Source organism: Gracilinanus agilis, chromosome 1, assembly GCF_016433145.1.
Source record: "Gracilinanus agilis isolate LMUSP501 chromosome 1, AgileGrace, whole genome shotgun sequence".
In the NCBI taxonomy this organism is placed as follows: domain Eukaryota; kingdom Metazoa; phylum Chordata; class Mammalia; order Didelphimorphia; family Didelphidae; genus Gracilinanus; species Gracilinanus agilis.
The window spans coordinates 293,178,493-293,193,503 of NC_058130.1; the positions used below are offsets into that span (position 1 = coordinate 293,178,493).

Here is a 15,011-nt window from a genome sequence, read left to right on the forward strand (position 1 = left end):
CACACACACACACACACACACACACACACACACACACACACACACACACACATTTGCGTGTATGCATACATATTTTGAAAACATTTATAACATTAACCTTAAAGATGATACCTTTTAGAATAATTTTGACAGTAATATAAAAACTTTAAATTATAAATAGAAATCCTTTTTAAGTTGTTTTATAGCATCTTAATCTTTTTCATAGAATCTGATGACAATGTTCACCTTTATTATGCACTGTCTTCACTTTTTAACTTGTGAAAATGTTTTCTAGCAGTTTATCCTTTTCTATTTTTCATCCTCTTCTTGATTTTTTTGTTTAATTAGCTTTAAAAATCCACCATACTGTCTACTTTCCAATTCTTTAATTGTTTATGTTTATAATGATCAGAGGAAATATTCAAATGATCACATGTTCTGTGAGATGATATTCCATATCTTGCCTTTGAACACATTATAAAATGAATTATGCCAATTCATTTATCTTACTGTCTAAGGAAAGCTTATATAAGCCACACCTTCTCCTAGGCATAATTTTCTTTATAATCCTCTGATTTATTTATATTGCAAATGGCAATAACTAATTGGGTAGTTATTGCCATTTGCAAAATAAATAACCTTCTCCCATAAAAGTTTCCTGATATAATGATCTTCAGTGGCTCCATAATACTTGTAGGATCAAATGTAAAATTCTTTTGGGATTTTAAAGTCCTACAAAACCATCCCTTTCATCTCTTCCACCTTCCCCCTAAAAGTTTACTGATATAATGATCTTCTACAGGAATTTTCCCCTTTATCTTAATTCATATCCTTTCTCTCTGTTATTTCCTATTTATTCTGTAAAAAGCTTTTTTTTTTCATTTTGTCTCCCCTTTAGATCATGAATTTCTTGAAGGCTATGACTGGATGTTGCTTTTAAAAAAAATTTTCTCAATGCTTAACACAGTACCTGACACATAGTAGAGATTAATACATGCATGTTGATTGAATGATAACAGCAATACTACATTAAATAACAACAAAATATAAATAGCATTTAATTGATCTTTTTATAATTGAGATCAGCATTAACATGAAGATTTACTGAGGTCTAAAATAGTTGTCATACATTGTAGGTGAAGGCTGCCATGAATGAAAGCTTAGTACATGGAATGAATCATATAAATGATTATAACTTGAATAAAAGCTCAACTAATCATTGGGCCATCAGAAATATGCCACAGAAAAATGACTACCTTGGTGACTATGATAGGTATGGAACTATGTCTATATTCAGGACAGTATTTTAATAAATTGATTCTCTGAATAAGAACTAAATTATTCTACCATTTATATTGTTAATGCAAACTAGCTTGTAGAACTATAAACAAAAAATAAACTGAGGATATCATAAAATTTCTTTTTCCTTTTTTCTTAACCTAGGCAATCAGATCTAGAAAGTCTGATTCATTTAATAGTAAATTCAGTGTACGTATTATACTTTATTGCCATATTCTAGAATTTTTGTTAATCAATTAAATCCATTTTATGATTTTAAAAATGAATTAAGCTGGTTTGTATTTGTCCAAATATTCCTGATAACAACAAAATAATAAATTTCAAAGCAGAAAAGGGCTTTAGAAATTATTTGGCCAAATGCTCTCATTTCTGAGGTGTGGGAGCTGTACTGGTGAGGCTGGAATCAGAAACTCAAAGTCCTGATGGTGTGCTTTCCATTCTGCCATACTGCTTCTCTAATGCAATCAAAGGGTGTTGAAATGTTGCATTTCTAAACCACATTCTCCTAAGATAGGCCCCAAGAGGAGGGCCAATAATGCTTAGAAGCAGCAAAACATAGATAGCCTCATAAAGTGAATACTTTGTTAAGTATTTTGATGACAATCATATTAGTGGCAGAATCAAGAATAGTACCCAGATTTCTTTGTTTATAATCTAGTTCATTTCATTATTAAATTCAATAAACAAATACCTGTATTTTTAAGCACCCAATGCGCAAAATGCTATTCTAATGCTAGAGATACACAGATACAAGACAGACTCTACTTAATATGTCCACATGAAGTTTAAGGTAAAATAAAGAATTTTATTTCCTTCAAGGTTGAGGAAAATTAGCATGCTTCTAAAAAACTAGATTTCTAAATGGAAAATCTATTCACTTAGCAAGATAGGATTTGAAATCAAACTGGAAAGGATTATAAATCTTTCTTCTGAAAGATGTGATTGGAGAGTCATTCAGTTGGTTCTGATGTCCATCTAGCTCAGGGGTCAGCAACGTATGGCTCTTGAGCCACTTCTGGCTCTTTTGAGGGCCAGGTATGGCTCTTTCTGCAGGAGCCATAAAGTCAATTTTTTTTCAGGTGCTGTTATAGGAACGCGCACTGTGAGCACTGTACGGCTCTTAAGAAATTACATTTTTAAAAATGTGGCGTTTATGGCTCTCACGGCCAAAGAGGTTGCCGACCCCTGATCTAGCTATTCAATAGCAGTGGAAGGATAACAGATAACAGAAGTATCATACTTTACTTTACCTTGAAATATAGAACAAAAGATATCTCAAAAAAAATAGATGTGATTCCTGGATTTGGAATAGCTACTAGCTAACATAATACTAATAAGTTCAAGATTAGAGAAAAGGTATTTCTGATGGATTTAGTCCATTCTGAAAAAGCTTTCTGTTAATTTGTCCAAAATATGTTGGTCAAAATAGATTTTTTCAAAATATCAGAGATGATTTATAAATAAATCTACTGTGACAAAAATCAGAATTGTCGAAGTATGTTATATTAAAAAGTCATTTTAGGGCAGCTGGGTAGCTCAGTGGAGTGAGAGTCAGGCCTAGAGACAGGAGGTCCTAGGTTCAAACCCAGCCTCAGCCACTTCCCAGCTGTGTGACCCTGGGCAAGTCACTTGACCCCCATTGCCCACCCTTACCACTCTTCCACCTATGAGACAATACACCGAAATTAAGGGTTTAAAAAAAAAGTCATTTTAAACCCTATTCAAGGAGCAATTTCAGATTTGGGAAGACTTGAATTCAAGTCTCACCTTCTGGCACATACTCGCCATGTCATTCTGGAAAAATATAAACTTTCTTTCAGGCAACTCTCTAACACTACAAAGTAAGTATTGATGGTCATTGAAAAGAGGAATTCCTTACTTGGAGTCTATAATTATTATTGTTGTTCATCTTTTATTTCAAAGAGGACCAGTAACATTCCAAAGTAATGTCTTGACTTGCACATGAGTTGGATTTAGGTGAAGAGTTGAACAAAGTCATCACCTCACTCTCTCCAGAGTCAAAGAAATCCAGTGGCAAGACAAAAGTCAGAACAATTGGTTCTTGGATGCAATGGATGATCTTCCATGTTTGATGAAGGCACTACACACTCCCTAACTACTGCTTCAGTCACCTTCATGGCCTTTGGAACAAATTTGTTCTCATCTGCCCATTCTACTAGGGGAAGTCTTCACATCCAGTCCTGTCCTACTCTTCAGGACCCTTTGGTCTAAAACATTTCAGGCTTTTCTGTCTTCCACTATCTTTCAAAGTCTGTCCAAGTTTATGTTCCTTGTTTCCATAGTGCTATCTATCCATCTCATCATCTACTGTTTCCTTCTTTTGCTTTCAATCTTTCCCAATATCAAGATCTTTTCCAGTGAATCCTATCTTTTCAAGCTTTAGCTTCAATATTAGATCTTCTGGTGAATAGTCTGAATTAGTTTATTAACTGATTTGGTTTCCTAACTGTCTGAGGGATTCTCAAAAACTCTCTAATATCATAATAGGAAGTCATTGATTCTGAGGCACTCATTCTCCAAATCTTAGTCATACATTGCTACTGGAAATAGCATGGCTTTGATTATAAGGACCTGAGATTTGGGGTGTAAGTGATATAAAGAGAAATAGTGGGTTTGGAGAAAGGAGATAGTGAGTTCAGTTACTTTTCATCTCAACTATATAAATAACACCTGCAAGAAATATCTCTCACAAAAAAATTCCTTACTTTATAACTAGTTACAACTGCATATAGTGAAACAGAATCAGTTACCAAAAGATTTGGCTAAATCAAGTAACCACACCCAAGAAGCAAAAAGAAAAGAAGAGACCAAAAAGAAAGAAAAAGATGTTTTAGTTTCCCTTTATGGTACTTGTCAAATTCCTCAATTATGCTGAATTCTATGGCAGTCCATAGACTTTGCCAGAGCCTAAATGATCTTTTCCTTCATCAGTTGAATCCAGTCTCATACATGGGCATCAATTTTCACTTCATTATCTCTAGGACTCCAAATCACAAATAAACTAAGATAAAACTCGATGCCTCCTTTATGTTACTTGCTGATTAATGAAAACATATAACATTGCTTAGGCAAAAACAGTTCAGAACTTCCTCAGACATAAGAAATTCAGTTACATGAGTACCTTAATGCAAATAGTTCAGTGATATATACTTTAAAGTATACTTTGTCATTTTAAGACTTCAGTAAATCCAAAACATCTCATTATGATATAAACATTGGAAAATTATCTCAACACCTCATCTTTTACATAGACTTTCAATTTTAATGCCATAAAAATTATATAAATTTCTTTTCATTTTTATAATTGTCTTAATATTTGGTATACACATTAAAACTATTTCAGTACATACTTAATGCAACACAACTGTGGCTATTATCTAGATAATTTAAGCCAAAAGAAAATGAATTTTGCCTCAAATATGTAAATATATCAAATAAAAGTGGTTTTCATTCACCCATTATGGGGATAATTGTGTCAGTGTTCCATTTAGCATGCATGTATATTGATACAATTTCTGTGTGCCTGGGCTGTTGATGGACTGAAGGCAGTATTTCCTACTAAAATATGAGATCTGTTTTCCAGTGCAAGAATAAGTTTAGATAGATAGTTAATATTTCAGATTAAATCTAGAAAATTACTTTTACCTTTAAATATTTTACTAGGATTTCAGAAATCAGACTTATAGTAAACAAAGGAAAGTAAGATATAGTACAACAACTACAACAAAAAATTGGTCTGAAACTTATGATTCTAATAAGCAAAGCCTCAGGTATGGTACAGAAGCAGCTTTGTTGTGAGTAGAGAAAGAGGGAACACATCAATAGTTTCTTATGACTAAAGCATGTCATACAGGAAAGCTATTTGGAATGCAATAATGAGTACTTTTCATGAGAGTAATGCCTCTTCGAAGTCTCCCATTTTACACAAAAATAAACATAAACGGTATTAAGAATATATTTGAGATGTCAATTAAATTGAATGTTGTCACAAGATAATGGTCTCCTGCTACTTAATAAAATATTAAGTCAAAGACTTTCATTTTCAGAGAAGAAGATATTAATCCCTTGATGATGTTTTATTACAGTGCTATTTTCTATTAAGTCAAATGAGCATGTCGATCTAATAAATTAATTTGACGGGTGCTGGTTTGGTAAATTAACAGTGGCTTGTCATTATTATGAGACTGTTGCTTTTGAGAGACAACTTAACAATGAAAATATAGATGTTTTAGAAGACAGAACCTTTCAGGAAAAAAAATTGTATTTTTGACTGCCTGAAGGTTTTTCTTAAATAAATAATAATAGCTACTATTATAGTATTCATTTATTCAACAAAATGAAAATTTACATACAAGGAATAGGAAAGGATTATATTTAAAAGTGTGAATACTATTATGTTCACACAAAAATTTGGCAGGTACCATTATATATATATATATAATTACTACCTAATAATTAAATAGCCATTTGTTATTTTATATATTTATATGCATTTGTATATGTATTATTATATATGAGTTCATGAAGATTTGGACAAATCATATATTAGGATAGCTCTTTATTTATTCCATACAAAATAAGCACTTATCATAATAAAGACACAAATGTACATTGATAAAAAAACTTAAAACTGCATGCAATAAATTATAATTACTATTATACTCTCCCAGGTGGTTGAGACTTAAACTTCAGAACCTGTAGCTATTTGCAGGACTGCTGAGAAGGCCTTTTATATTTAACCACAGCTCTTCATTGTCCAAATTATTTCCCCCAGGTCTATATGCAATGCAGTCGATAAAATCTGGGATCTAGAGTNTATATATATATATATATATATATATATATATATATAACTTTCCTTTTGGTTGTTCTCTAATTCAAGTCAAATACAAAAACTACACATGCTCCTCGATTGCACAATAGACCTGTGATCCTATTCAATAAATATTTATTGCTAATTGTGTGTAATGAAAATATTAATATGTGAATTATAGTATAAAGAAATATTCTAGTGATAATGAATATCCTCACTCATAATTTTGTGTTTTGTGTCTGAAGGGAAAGACCTCAGGTAGGAGAAATAATCTATCCCTATCCAGATGTCATTACCAGAGGAAATGCGGCATTGAGAGCTCTTGTTGAAAACCAGGTAATATTCACTTTCTTATACCAGTAATGTGGATAGATAGATAGATGGATAGATAGATAGATAGATAGATAGATAGATAGATAGATAGATAGATAGATAGATAGAAAATGTGTAAGAAAACTTTACTACAACAACAACAACAACTGCTACTATTACTACTACTACTACTGTTGCACAGGGCTCTGTCCTTCCTTTCTCTTTCTATTCTTTTTCACTTGGGGAATCTCAGCAATTCCAACAAATTCAATCATCATCTTTATGCTGCTAATTCTCAAATCTAGACCTAATCTTTTTGCAGACATTTTAAATTGGATGTCCAGTTGGCCTCTTAAAGTCACTATGTACAAAACTGAATTCATTATCTTTCCAACCCAAATCTCCCTTTGTCCTAACTTCCTTATCATTGTAGAAGGTATAATTATCTCCTTAGTCATCCAGGCTTTCAAAGTAGGTATCAGTTTCTCTTCTCACTTTCTTTATACCCTACCCCTACTCCATGGACCATCTGATGCCAAGGCTTGTTCATAATATTTGTTGCATACACCACTTTCTCTTCTCTGACACTACTACCACCATAGTGCAGGTCTGCATCACCTCATGCCTGTACCATTGCATTAGCCTGTCATAAATCTCTTCCACTCTAGTCCATCTTTCATTTAGTTATTGAATTTTTTTTCCTAAAATTTAAATTTTTAAAATATCAAATTAAGAGTTAAATTTTCCCCTAAATTTTAAGTTAAATTAAATTAAATTAAATTAAAATTTAAAATTTCCTAAGAAAAAAAAAGAACTGATGTTACTCTCCTATTCAATAAACTCTAATGACCAGGATATTCTACCTTTCCAGTCTTCTTATACCATACTCTACCAAGTATTTTATAATTCCAGTGATACTGGCATCCTTGATATTCCTTGAACAAAATACTTTCTCTCCAAATGCTTGACATTTCCACTGTCTGTTCCCCATGCCTGGAATTCTTGCTTTCTTCATCTCTGCCCTCTTGGCTTCCATGCTTAAGGCCCAGCTAAAATTTTATCCTATCTTCTCCTAGTCCATGTTTCTAATGATTATTTCAAATTTACCCTATATAAAACTCATTTGTACAGAATTGTTTGCAAGGTGTTTCCTCCATTTTACTGTGAAGTCTTGAGAGCAGAGACTATGTATTTCTTTGTATTTCTGGCAAACAACATAAATAAATATGAATATTTATTAACTTAACCAGATGACTCACTTACTACTCTGTCTTCTTTACTAGATTTTCACCTAGGTTATGTCTACTAATTGTGGGATCACCTAAGTTTCTCTCTTCAGATCTCTTCTCTCCTCTCTCTATATTATTTTCCTTGGTGATCTCATCAGCTGTGGTGATTTCACTTTTCACCTTTATGCAGATGACTCTCTGATCTATTTGTCTAACCCTAACTCCTCTCCTGATCTACAGGCTTGCATCTCGAACTGTCCATTAGGCATCTTGAACTGAATGTCATGTAGTGATTAAAGATATCTTAAACTCAACATGCCTAATATCATTAGACATTTTCTTACCCCCTCCAAACCCAACCCTCTTTTCAATATTGCCATTGAAGTACAACCAGACACCCAGTCATGCAGTGATACCACCTAAGTTTTATCCTAGACTGCTGACTCTCTCTTGAACCCTTCATATCTAATATGATGTCACAACCTGTCATTTCACCCTGAGTAATATTATAAACATAATCCTCTTCTTTCCACTCACATTGCCATTACCCTGGTACAGACAAATCTTTTCAAGCTTGGATTATTGCGATAGTCTGCTAGTTAATCTCCCTGAATCAAGCCTCTCCTTACTCTCCTCCACTCAGCTGTCTAAAGCATAGATATGAGTGTGCCAATCTCCTATAAAGTAAAAATAAATCTAAAAGATGTAGACAGGCATTTTATAAGTCTCTTAAACAAGTAAATGCAATAATTTATCTATTTCTTTAGAAAGATGAACAGAATTAAATAAAATGAAGGAAATTATCAACCAGGGCATGAGGTCATAATTAAATAGCTGATTCTATCCTGTTAGAAACCTCAAATTCCAAGAATTATATTAAAAACTTACCCATTGTTGTTAACAGAGGACCTATATGATAGTTAAAGGAAAAAAGCTAATAAAAATTTACTGTCCTCTCTCCCCTTTCAAATTCCTGTCCCCCCCACCCCAGAAGTAAATTTTGGAGAAATTAATATGCATGTAGCAGAATAGATGAATAGATCTAATAATTGGGCCATTTGCTTCCCCAGTTCATTTACATCTTCCAGGGAACAAAATAATTAATGACCTTTCTAATTTGTCAAGGGCAAAAGATGATCACTGGGAGCTAGCTAACTTTAAGGATTGGTATTTAGTTGATAAGAATATTTAGCAGATGAAATCAAAGGAGCTCAGAAATTAGATTCTTATAAAAAATAGCACTAATTCAAGAAGTAGATTAGATTAGTATTTTATAGCTAGAATAATATAAATGTACATATATATTATAGCTTCTCACAGGTAATTATGCAGATGATTTTTTCCAAACCCAAATAAAGGTGTTCAATTTATTCCTATTCATTATTAGATTCAATCAAACATTTTACTCTGCTAAGGTATTTTGGGATTCTTATATTGTTGTCCAGTATATTAATTATTTCTCCAAGATTAATATTTGGCTCCTATTTGATAAACATTTCATCTATACCTTTATCTAAGTCCTTGAAAAACATTTTGAATAGCACATAGCCTAGGACAAATCATTTATGCAATGCACTGGAAATCTCTCTTCAAATTGACATCAAACTATTAATGACTTTGGATCCCAGCCATTCAAATAGATCTGAATCCAAATAACTCTACTGTTTTCTAAAAATATTGTGATATTTTGCTAAACATTTTCTAACTCCCCAAGAGATTTCAAGACAGTGAAAATTAAAAGCATCTCTTACACATAAAAGATTGGAGTACATTCTCTAGTCAATTTTGAGAAGGGATTTGGATGGACTGTTTTGTGATCAAACTGGTAGACTGGAGCCACAGTCATCTGGAAGGGAATTAGTACAGGCTTGTGGATCAGAACAAAGAGTTAAACCAAATTTCCAAAAGATCAAGATTTGAGAGATTAAGAAAAATACTAATGTGCAAATAATTCAGAAGGTAGGGAATCCTTGGGGCCTCGGGAGGCTCAGAGTGGCAGAACTGCCAGGTGTCCTTTGTTCTGGGATTTCCTGCCCTGCTTATGCCATTGCAGGCTCACATGTTTATTTAAAAACTAGAACTTAATTATTGATCTGTTCCTGGGATTAGAACCACACTGCTAAGTTTTAGAACTTATTCTTGGTCAGTACACAGGTAGAACTCATGCTTGGGACTCCTCTTTGCCCTGGATCTATGACTAGGAACTGAGTAGTGGTTGACAGAGTTGTCAGATGGCACTTTTTCTGTACCTAGTGTTAGTTCAGGAACACTCTATAATCTCTCTCTGTCCTTGTGCTTATTTACTTGGTCCCCTGATCAGAATTTGTCACCAGTGTCTATAGATCTTGGTCTCTCTCTAAGTCAACCTAGACTGGAAAAATAACTCTCTGGGACTTTTTCTGGTCTTTCTCAGATGTGGAGGAGGAAGAGTGGGGAGGTAGGCTTTATTGCCTCTTCTCAGGCTACTATCTTGATTCTGAGATACCATTTAACACTTTTGAAATCTATAATCTAGAGTTTGAATTTCCTTTATGGACAGATTCTGCTATCGCAAACTATTTTTTTTTTTGGTTATAAAAGTAAAATACTGTGAATTCATTAGATATTTAACACCATTAAGTCTTTTAAATCAAAGAAATACTGTAAGGCCAAGATTACAGTCTATATTGATTCTATATAGCCTATAGATAATCTACACACACCTGTGTATTTATATGTATATACATATATCTATAAACTACATATGTGCTTCAAAACACATCACAAATTTTGTCAGCTTCTTTTCAAAGCATAACTTTCAAGATGCATCTAAATTTTCTTGATTATTTTTCCTGTTTGTTGATATTTAAAACAAAACTGTCCTTGTCTCTTGTATATAACCCAATAGTATTCTATCTCTTTGTATTTCTGTTTCTTTATTATTCTCTCTGTAGTAAATTATTTTTTCATACTACTTAAAAAATAGACCTATAATAAGTATTAATATATTCTCTTCCAGTACATCCTTAAAACTGATTTGATTTTTCATTGTTATTTTTGAAAATAAACACAATTTTACAGTCTAATTCTTTACTTTAAGCATTCTCTTTTCCTGTACAGGAGAATTAGTCAGTGTTGGGTGATTAAATATCATATACTACATATTAACTATAATAATAACTAGCATAATAGTTGGTTAAGAAATAATGATTGATTAAGAAGAAAAGAGGCTGTTTCTACACACGCCAAAAAATAAGGTATCTGAATAATATTTTTACAACATTGGTCTCTCCAAATTAAGAGTTCCCAACCAATCACAATTAATCATGAGTGAAATCAGTTTGGAATTTGAGGGATCTCTACTCTGTAGCCTGCTTTTTTTTCCACCAGGGAGTCTATGCCTTGACTTATGGCTATCTTCTTTAAGTTTTTAAGCTGATAAAATGTGTCCTTACTTAAAAGAGTTTCTAAACTTTTGGGACCCTTCATTCTAAGTGGCTTCCAGCACCTCTTTCTTCCTCTGCTCCCTGGTAACCTACCAATATCCAAAATACTTTATTGGCACTTCCTATAAAGCATTTTAGAGGCAGATAAAACAGTGATGTGGGTCAAGAAGGACACTGGCAGGTAGAAGAGATCAGCATTCCAGAGTCTGATTCTGATCCTCTTATCAGTTATAGGAAATTTGCTCCTTTGTTTATCTCCCTCCTACCTCAAATTCTTCTCTTTAGTTTGGACTTTGATAGTAATTGTGTGTGTGTATGATGGGAGAATAATGCATATGCTCTTAGATATTTGTTTTATGTGTATTGGTTTTATGAAACTTCGTTTTCATCTTTCTTTTTTATTCTTTCATATAAGGGTTGACTTGGAGGTATGGGGAAATTTAGAAATGAAAGTGACATAAAAAGAGAATATGTCAATAAATATATTTTAAACAAGCTTGGCCCTGTGGAAATGATAAGGCCCAAGAACAGATTCTGCACAATAGAATTTGCTGCTATCCAACACTTCTTCCTTATGTTGTTCCCATAAAACTTTTCAGAAGCCAGGTTGCTAGTGCCAATAAAAAGAACTTCTACTAGATCCTCTCTCTTAGGGAAGTGTTGTCATTGAGGAAGAAAGAAGAAATCACTGTCTAAGACTTGGGATACAGAAATATAAAATTGGTAGTCTACCAAGCAGATTCTCCTATTGAATGATTTCCATTCTTTATGAAAATTAAAAATTAATTTTTCTTTCTAAGAATATAGATGTCTTCCTAACCAAATTTAAATTTATCTTCATTTTAAAAGTAGAGTGCTATATAAAATTCCTGAGGGAAATAATGTGTAGTTTTCAGAAGCTAAAGAATGTTTTAAAATTGAAAATAATTCACTCATTCTCATTTCAAACACTCCTGTTTTCTGTTAAGAAGTGACACCTTCTCAAAAGGGTAAATCAGTATTAGAATCTGTGCTCCAGAAAGAGGGATTTTTTTCTCCCAGTTCATTACTGTCAATAGTCTCTGAGAAATCCCTTTATTAAGAAATTGGGTTTTTATAACAAAGTGCTTGCACATATATCAGTTCTTTAATAAAACTAATTTTCTTGTGTACAACAGTGGAAGAAGGATGAGGAGCTAAGAATTTGTTTAGAAGAGCTATGTCTGGCCCAACAAAAGAAACAACAAAGAAGAGAGGATGCAGAGCACTTTAGAGAAATGATGAAAAGAAGGGAAGAAAAAGTACATAAGACAACCAAACCCTATGCACTATCTGAGCAAACTTCCTCTGAGGAAATTGAGCCAAAAATTGATAGAAGTTCATCAGATGAGTCAAGTGTAGAAGAGTCATACTGCATAGGAAAACTTTGCAGTGAGTGACTTGGGAGCACTTAAAAGTCATTATCACTGTTGCAAGTCAAATTTTTTACAGATAATATCTCAATTCTTGTTAGTGAGTCAGTTCTTTAACAATGACACCCGAATATAAATTTTTCATTATAAATTTTTCAGGAGTTCACTTAATGTTTCTCCAATTGACTATCAACTCATCTTCCTTCTGTAGATTTTGTTCACATAAAAGCAGAAGTGGTTAGTATTCATGATAATTACATGTTGAACAATCATAATTTTGTAATAAGCCACATCTGAATTATCTCTTAAAAATAAAAGGAAAAAATAGCATTGCTCTTGTGATAAATAATAAAAGAATAAAATACCTCACTCATATCTGGATTTTGTATTCCAAAATAAACACCTTTCTGAATATCTTGAATTTTTCTTTTTAAAATGAATGAGTGCAGCTAAGCAAGAATAGACTTATTGTTGGAAGCTAACTTTGGTCTTCACTGTACACTGTGTGAGGCTGCTGATGGATAATTATTTTAACTTGTTTGGAGTGGCTATAAAGATGACCTAGGATGATCAAAGAGTAACCAGGAGTTTAAACAGCTTTTTATGTTTTCTTTCACTCTCTGATACATAATTCTCATGGAAAGAACCTAAGATTGGGCTTTAAGGAAGATTTCACATTTCTTTTCCATCTGTAAAATGGAGATGATAATCTTATCTTAAAACTTCTCAGGGACATCATGGATCTTCAAATGAATATACTATCTGAATTATAGGTTTTATTTTATAAGGTATTGTTTAATGGCTATGAGGTTGGAAAAAGAAATTCACATACATCTTGAATGTTAAAAATTAATAGAGGGGCAGCTGGGTAGCTCAGGGGATTGAGAGTCAGGCCTAGAGATGAGAGTTCCTAGGTTCAAATCCAGCCTCAGACACTTCCCAGCTGTGTGACCATGGGCAAGTCACTTGACCCCCATTGTCCACCCTTACCACTCTTCCACCTAGGAGCCAATACACAGAAGTTAAGGGTTTAAAATTTTTTTTAAAAATTCTAAAAAATAATTAATAGACATTCAATCATAAGATTTCTAGACTTCTACATATTAAAAACATATCTTTATTAAAATAGTTAAATTTTGCATTTTACAAAAAATAACCTAAATATAACTTAATATCTTTACTAGTCCTTATTAATTTATTTAAGCCTAATGTATCACAAACACTTTGTTTAGAATTTTTCTTTATAATTGATCTTGAATCAGAATTGGCCAGGATACCCCAGGCTCATACTGAATTCCAAATTAGCTCCCTCATTTTATCAAGGATACAAATATTATTATAAAGTTTCCTCAGCCAATCCAAACACTCATAAAAAGTCACTCTAGTTGATCAAAAGTTGATTTTTTTATAACACCCCCTCTCTGTCTCTACAGACATATATAAATTTATATACATATACATACATACACATATATGTAATACATATGTATGTATAAAATAATTTATGTCTGGCTGTCTTGGCCTCAAAATGCTTCTGCCTTCAATAATTGGTACTTTTTCTTCTCTTAAAGAGCTTTCACTCTAATTCCTAAAACTTTCTCTACACTTAGAAGGATAAGAAACAAAATGGCAGATCTCTTCTATATCTAAATTCTCCTCAACTTGAGAAAGATTTTCTTCTAATTTACATACAATTTTAATTTTTTTCTCTTTCTAGAAGAACAGTAGATTAGCTCTTCCTCTAGTTGGAGTACTTCAGTTAAATCTCCATTTGAAGTTATTTTATAAGTCAATCTTATGCTGATTTCCTTTGAATTCCATTAAATTGCATAAATTTTGAAATGAACTGTCTCATAAAGTTTAAAGCAACACATAATCAATTGCTAAAACAGTTTTGATCATAAAATAATGACTATCTTACCTAAACTAATTTACATAGTCAATGTATTCCAATTAAATTATCAAAAAAGAAATTTACTGAGCTAGAAAAATAATAGCAGAATTCATTTGGAAGAATGATAAAGTCAAGGATATCAAAGGAATTAATGAAAAAAAATGTTAAGAAAAGAGGTCTAACAAGTACCAGATTTTAAATTGTGCTAAAAAGTAATTTTCAGATCTGGAACTGGCTAAAAAAATAGAAAGGTAGATTAATGGAACAGAATAGACATAAGACTAAAAAAGATTATTGAAATCTTATATTTGAAAAAAGTGATGATCCATGCTTTCAGTATGAGTTAATTATTTAGTAAAAATTATTGTGAAAACTAGGATGCAGTTTGGCAGAAATTAGGCATAGACCAATATTTTACACCATTTCCCAAAATAAGATCAAAATGGACCTAGACATAAAAGGAGATATCACAGGAAAATTAGAAAAACAGAGAACATATTACTCATCATATTTATGGATGGGAAAGCAATTTATGAATAAACAAGAGATAAGAGCATTGTGATATATGAAATGGATAATTTTGATTACATTAAATTGAAAGGGCTTTATACAAATAAGACTAATATAACCAAAATTAGAATAAAAGTA

The 15,011-nt window shown here is 32.4% G+C and overlaps 1 protein-coding gene across 1 annotated transcript in view; it reads left to right on the forward strand.

Moving 5' to 3' along the window:
• TMEM232 (transmembrane protein 232) overlaps window positions 1-12,496 on the forward strand; it is a 217,906-nt gene extending 205,410 nt beyond the window's left edge. The window contains exons 12-13 of the mRNA XM_044657626.1: window positions 6,358-6,448; window positions 12,236-12,496. Coding sequence (XP_044513561.1) covers window positions 6,358-6,448; window positions 12,236-12,496 — 352 coding nt within the window. The remainder of the gene's footprint in view (window positions 1-6,357; window positions 6,449-12,235) is intronic.
• The last annotated feature ends 2,515 nt before the right edge of the window (window positions 12,497-15,011 follow it).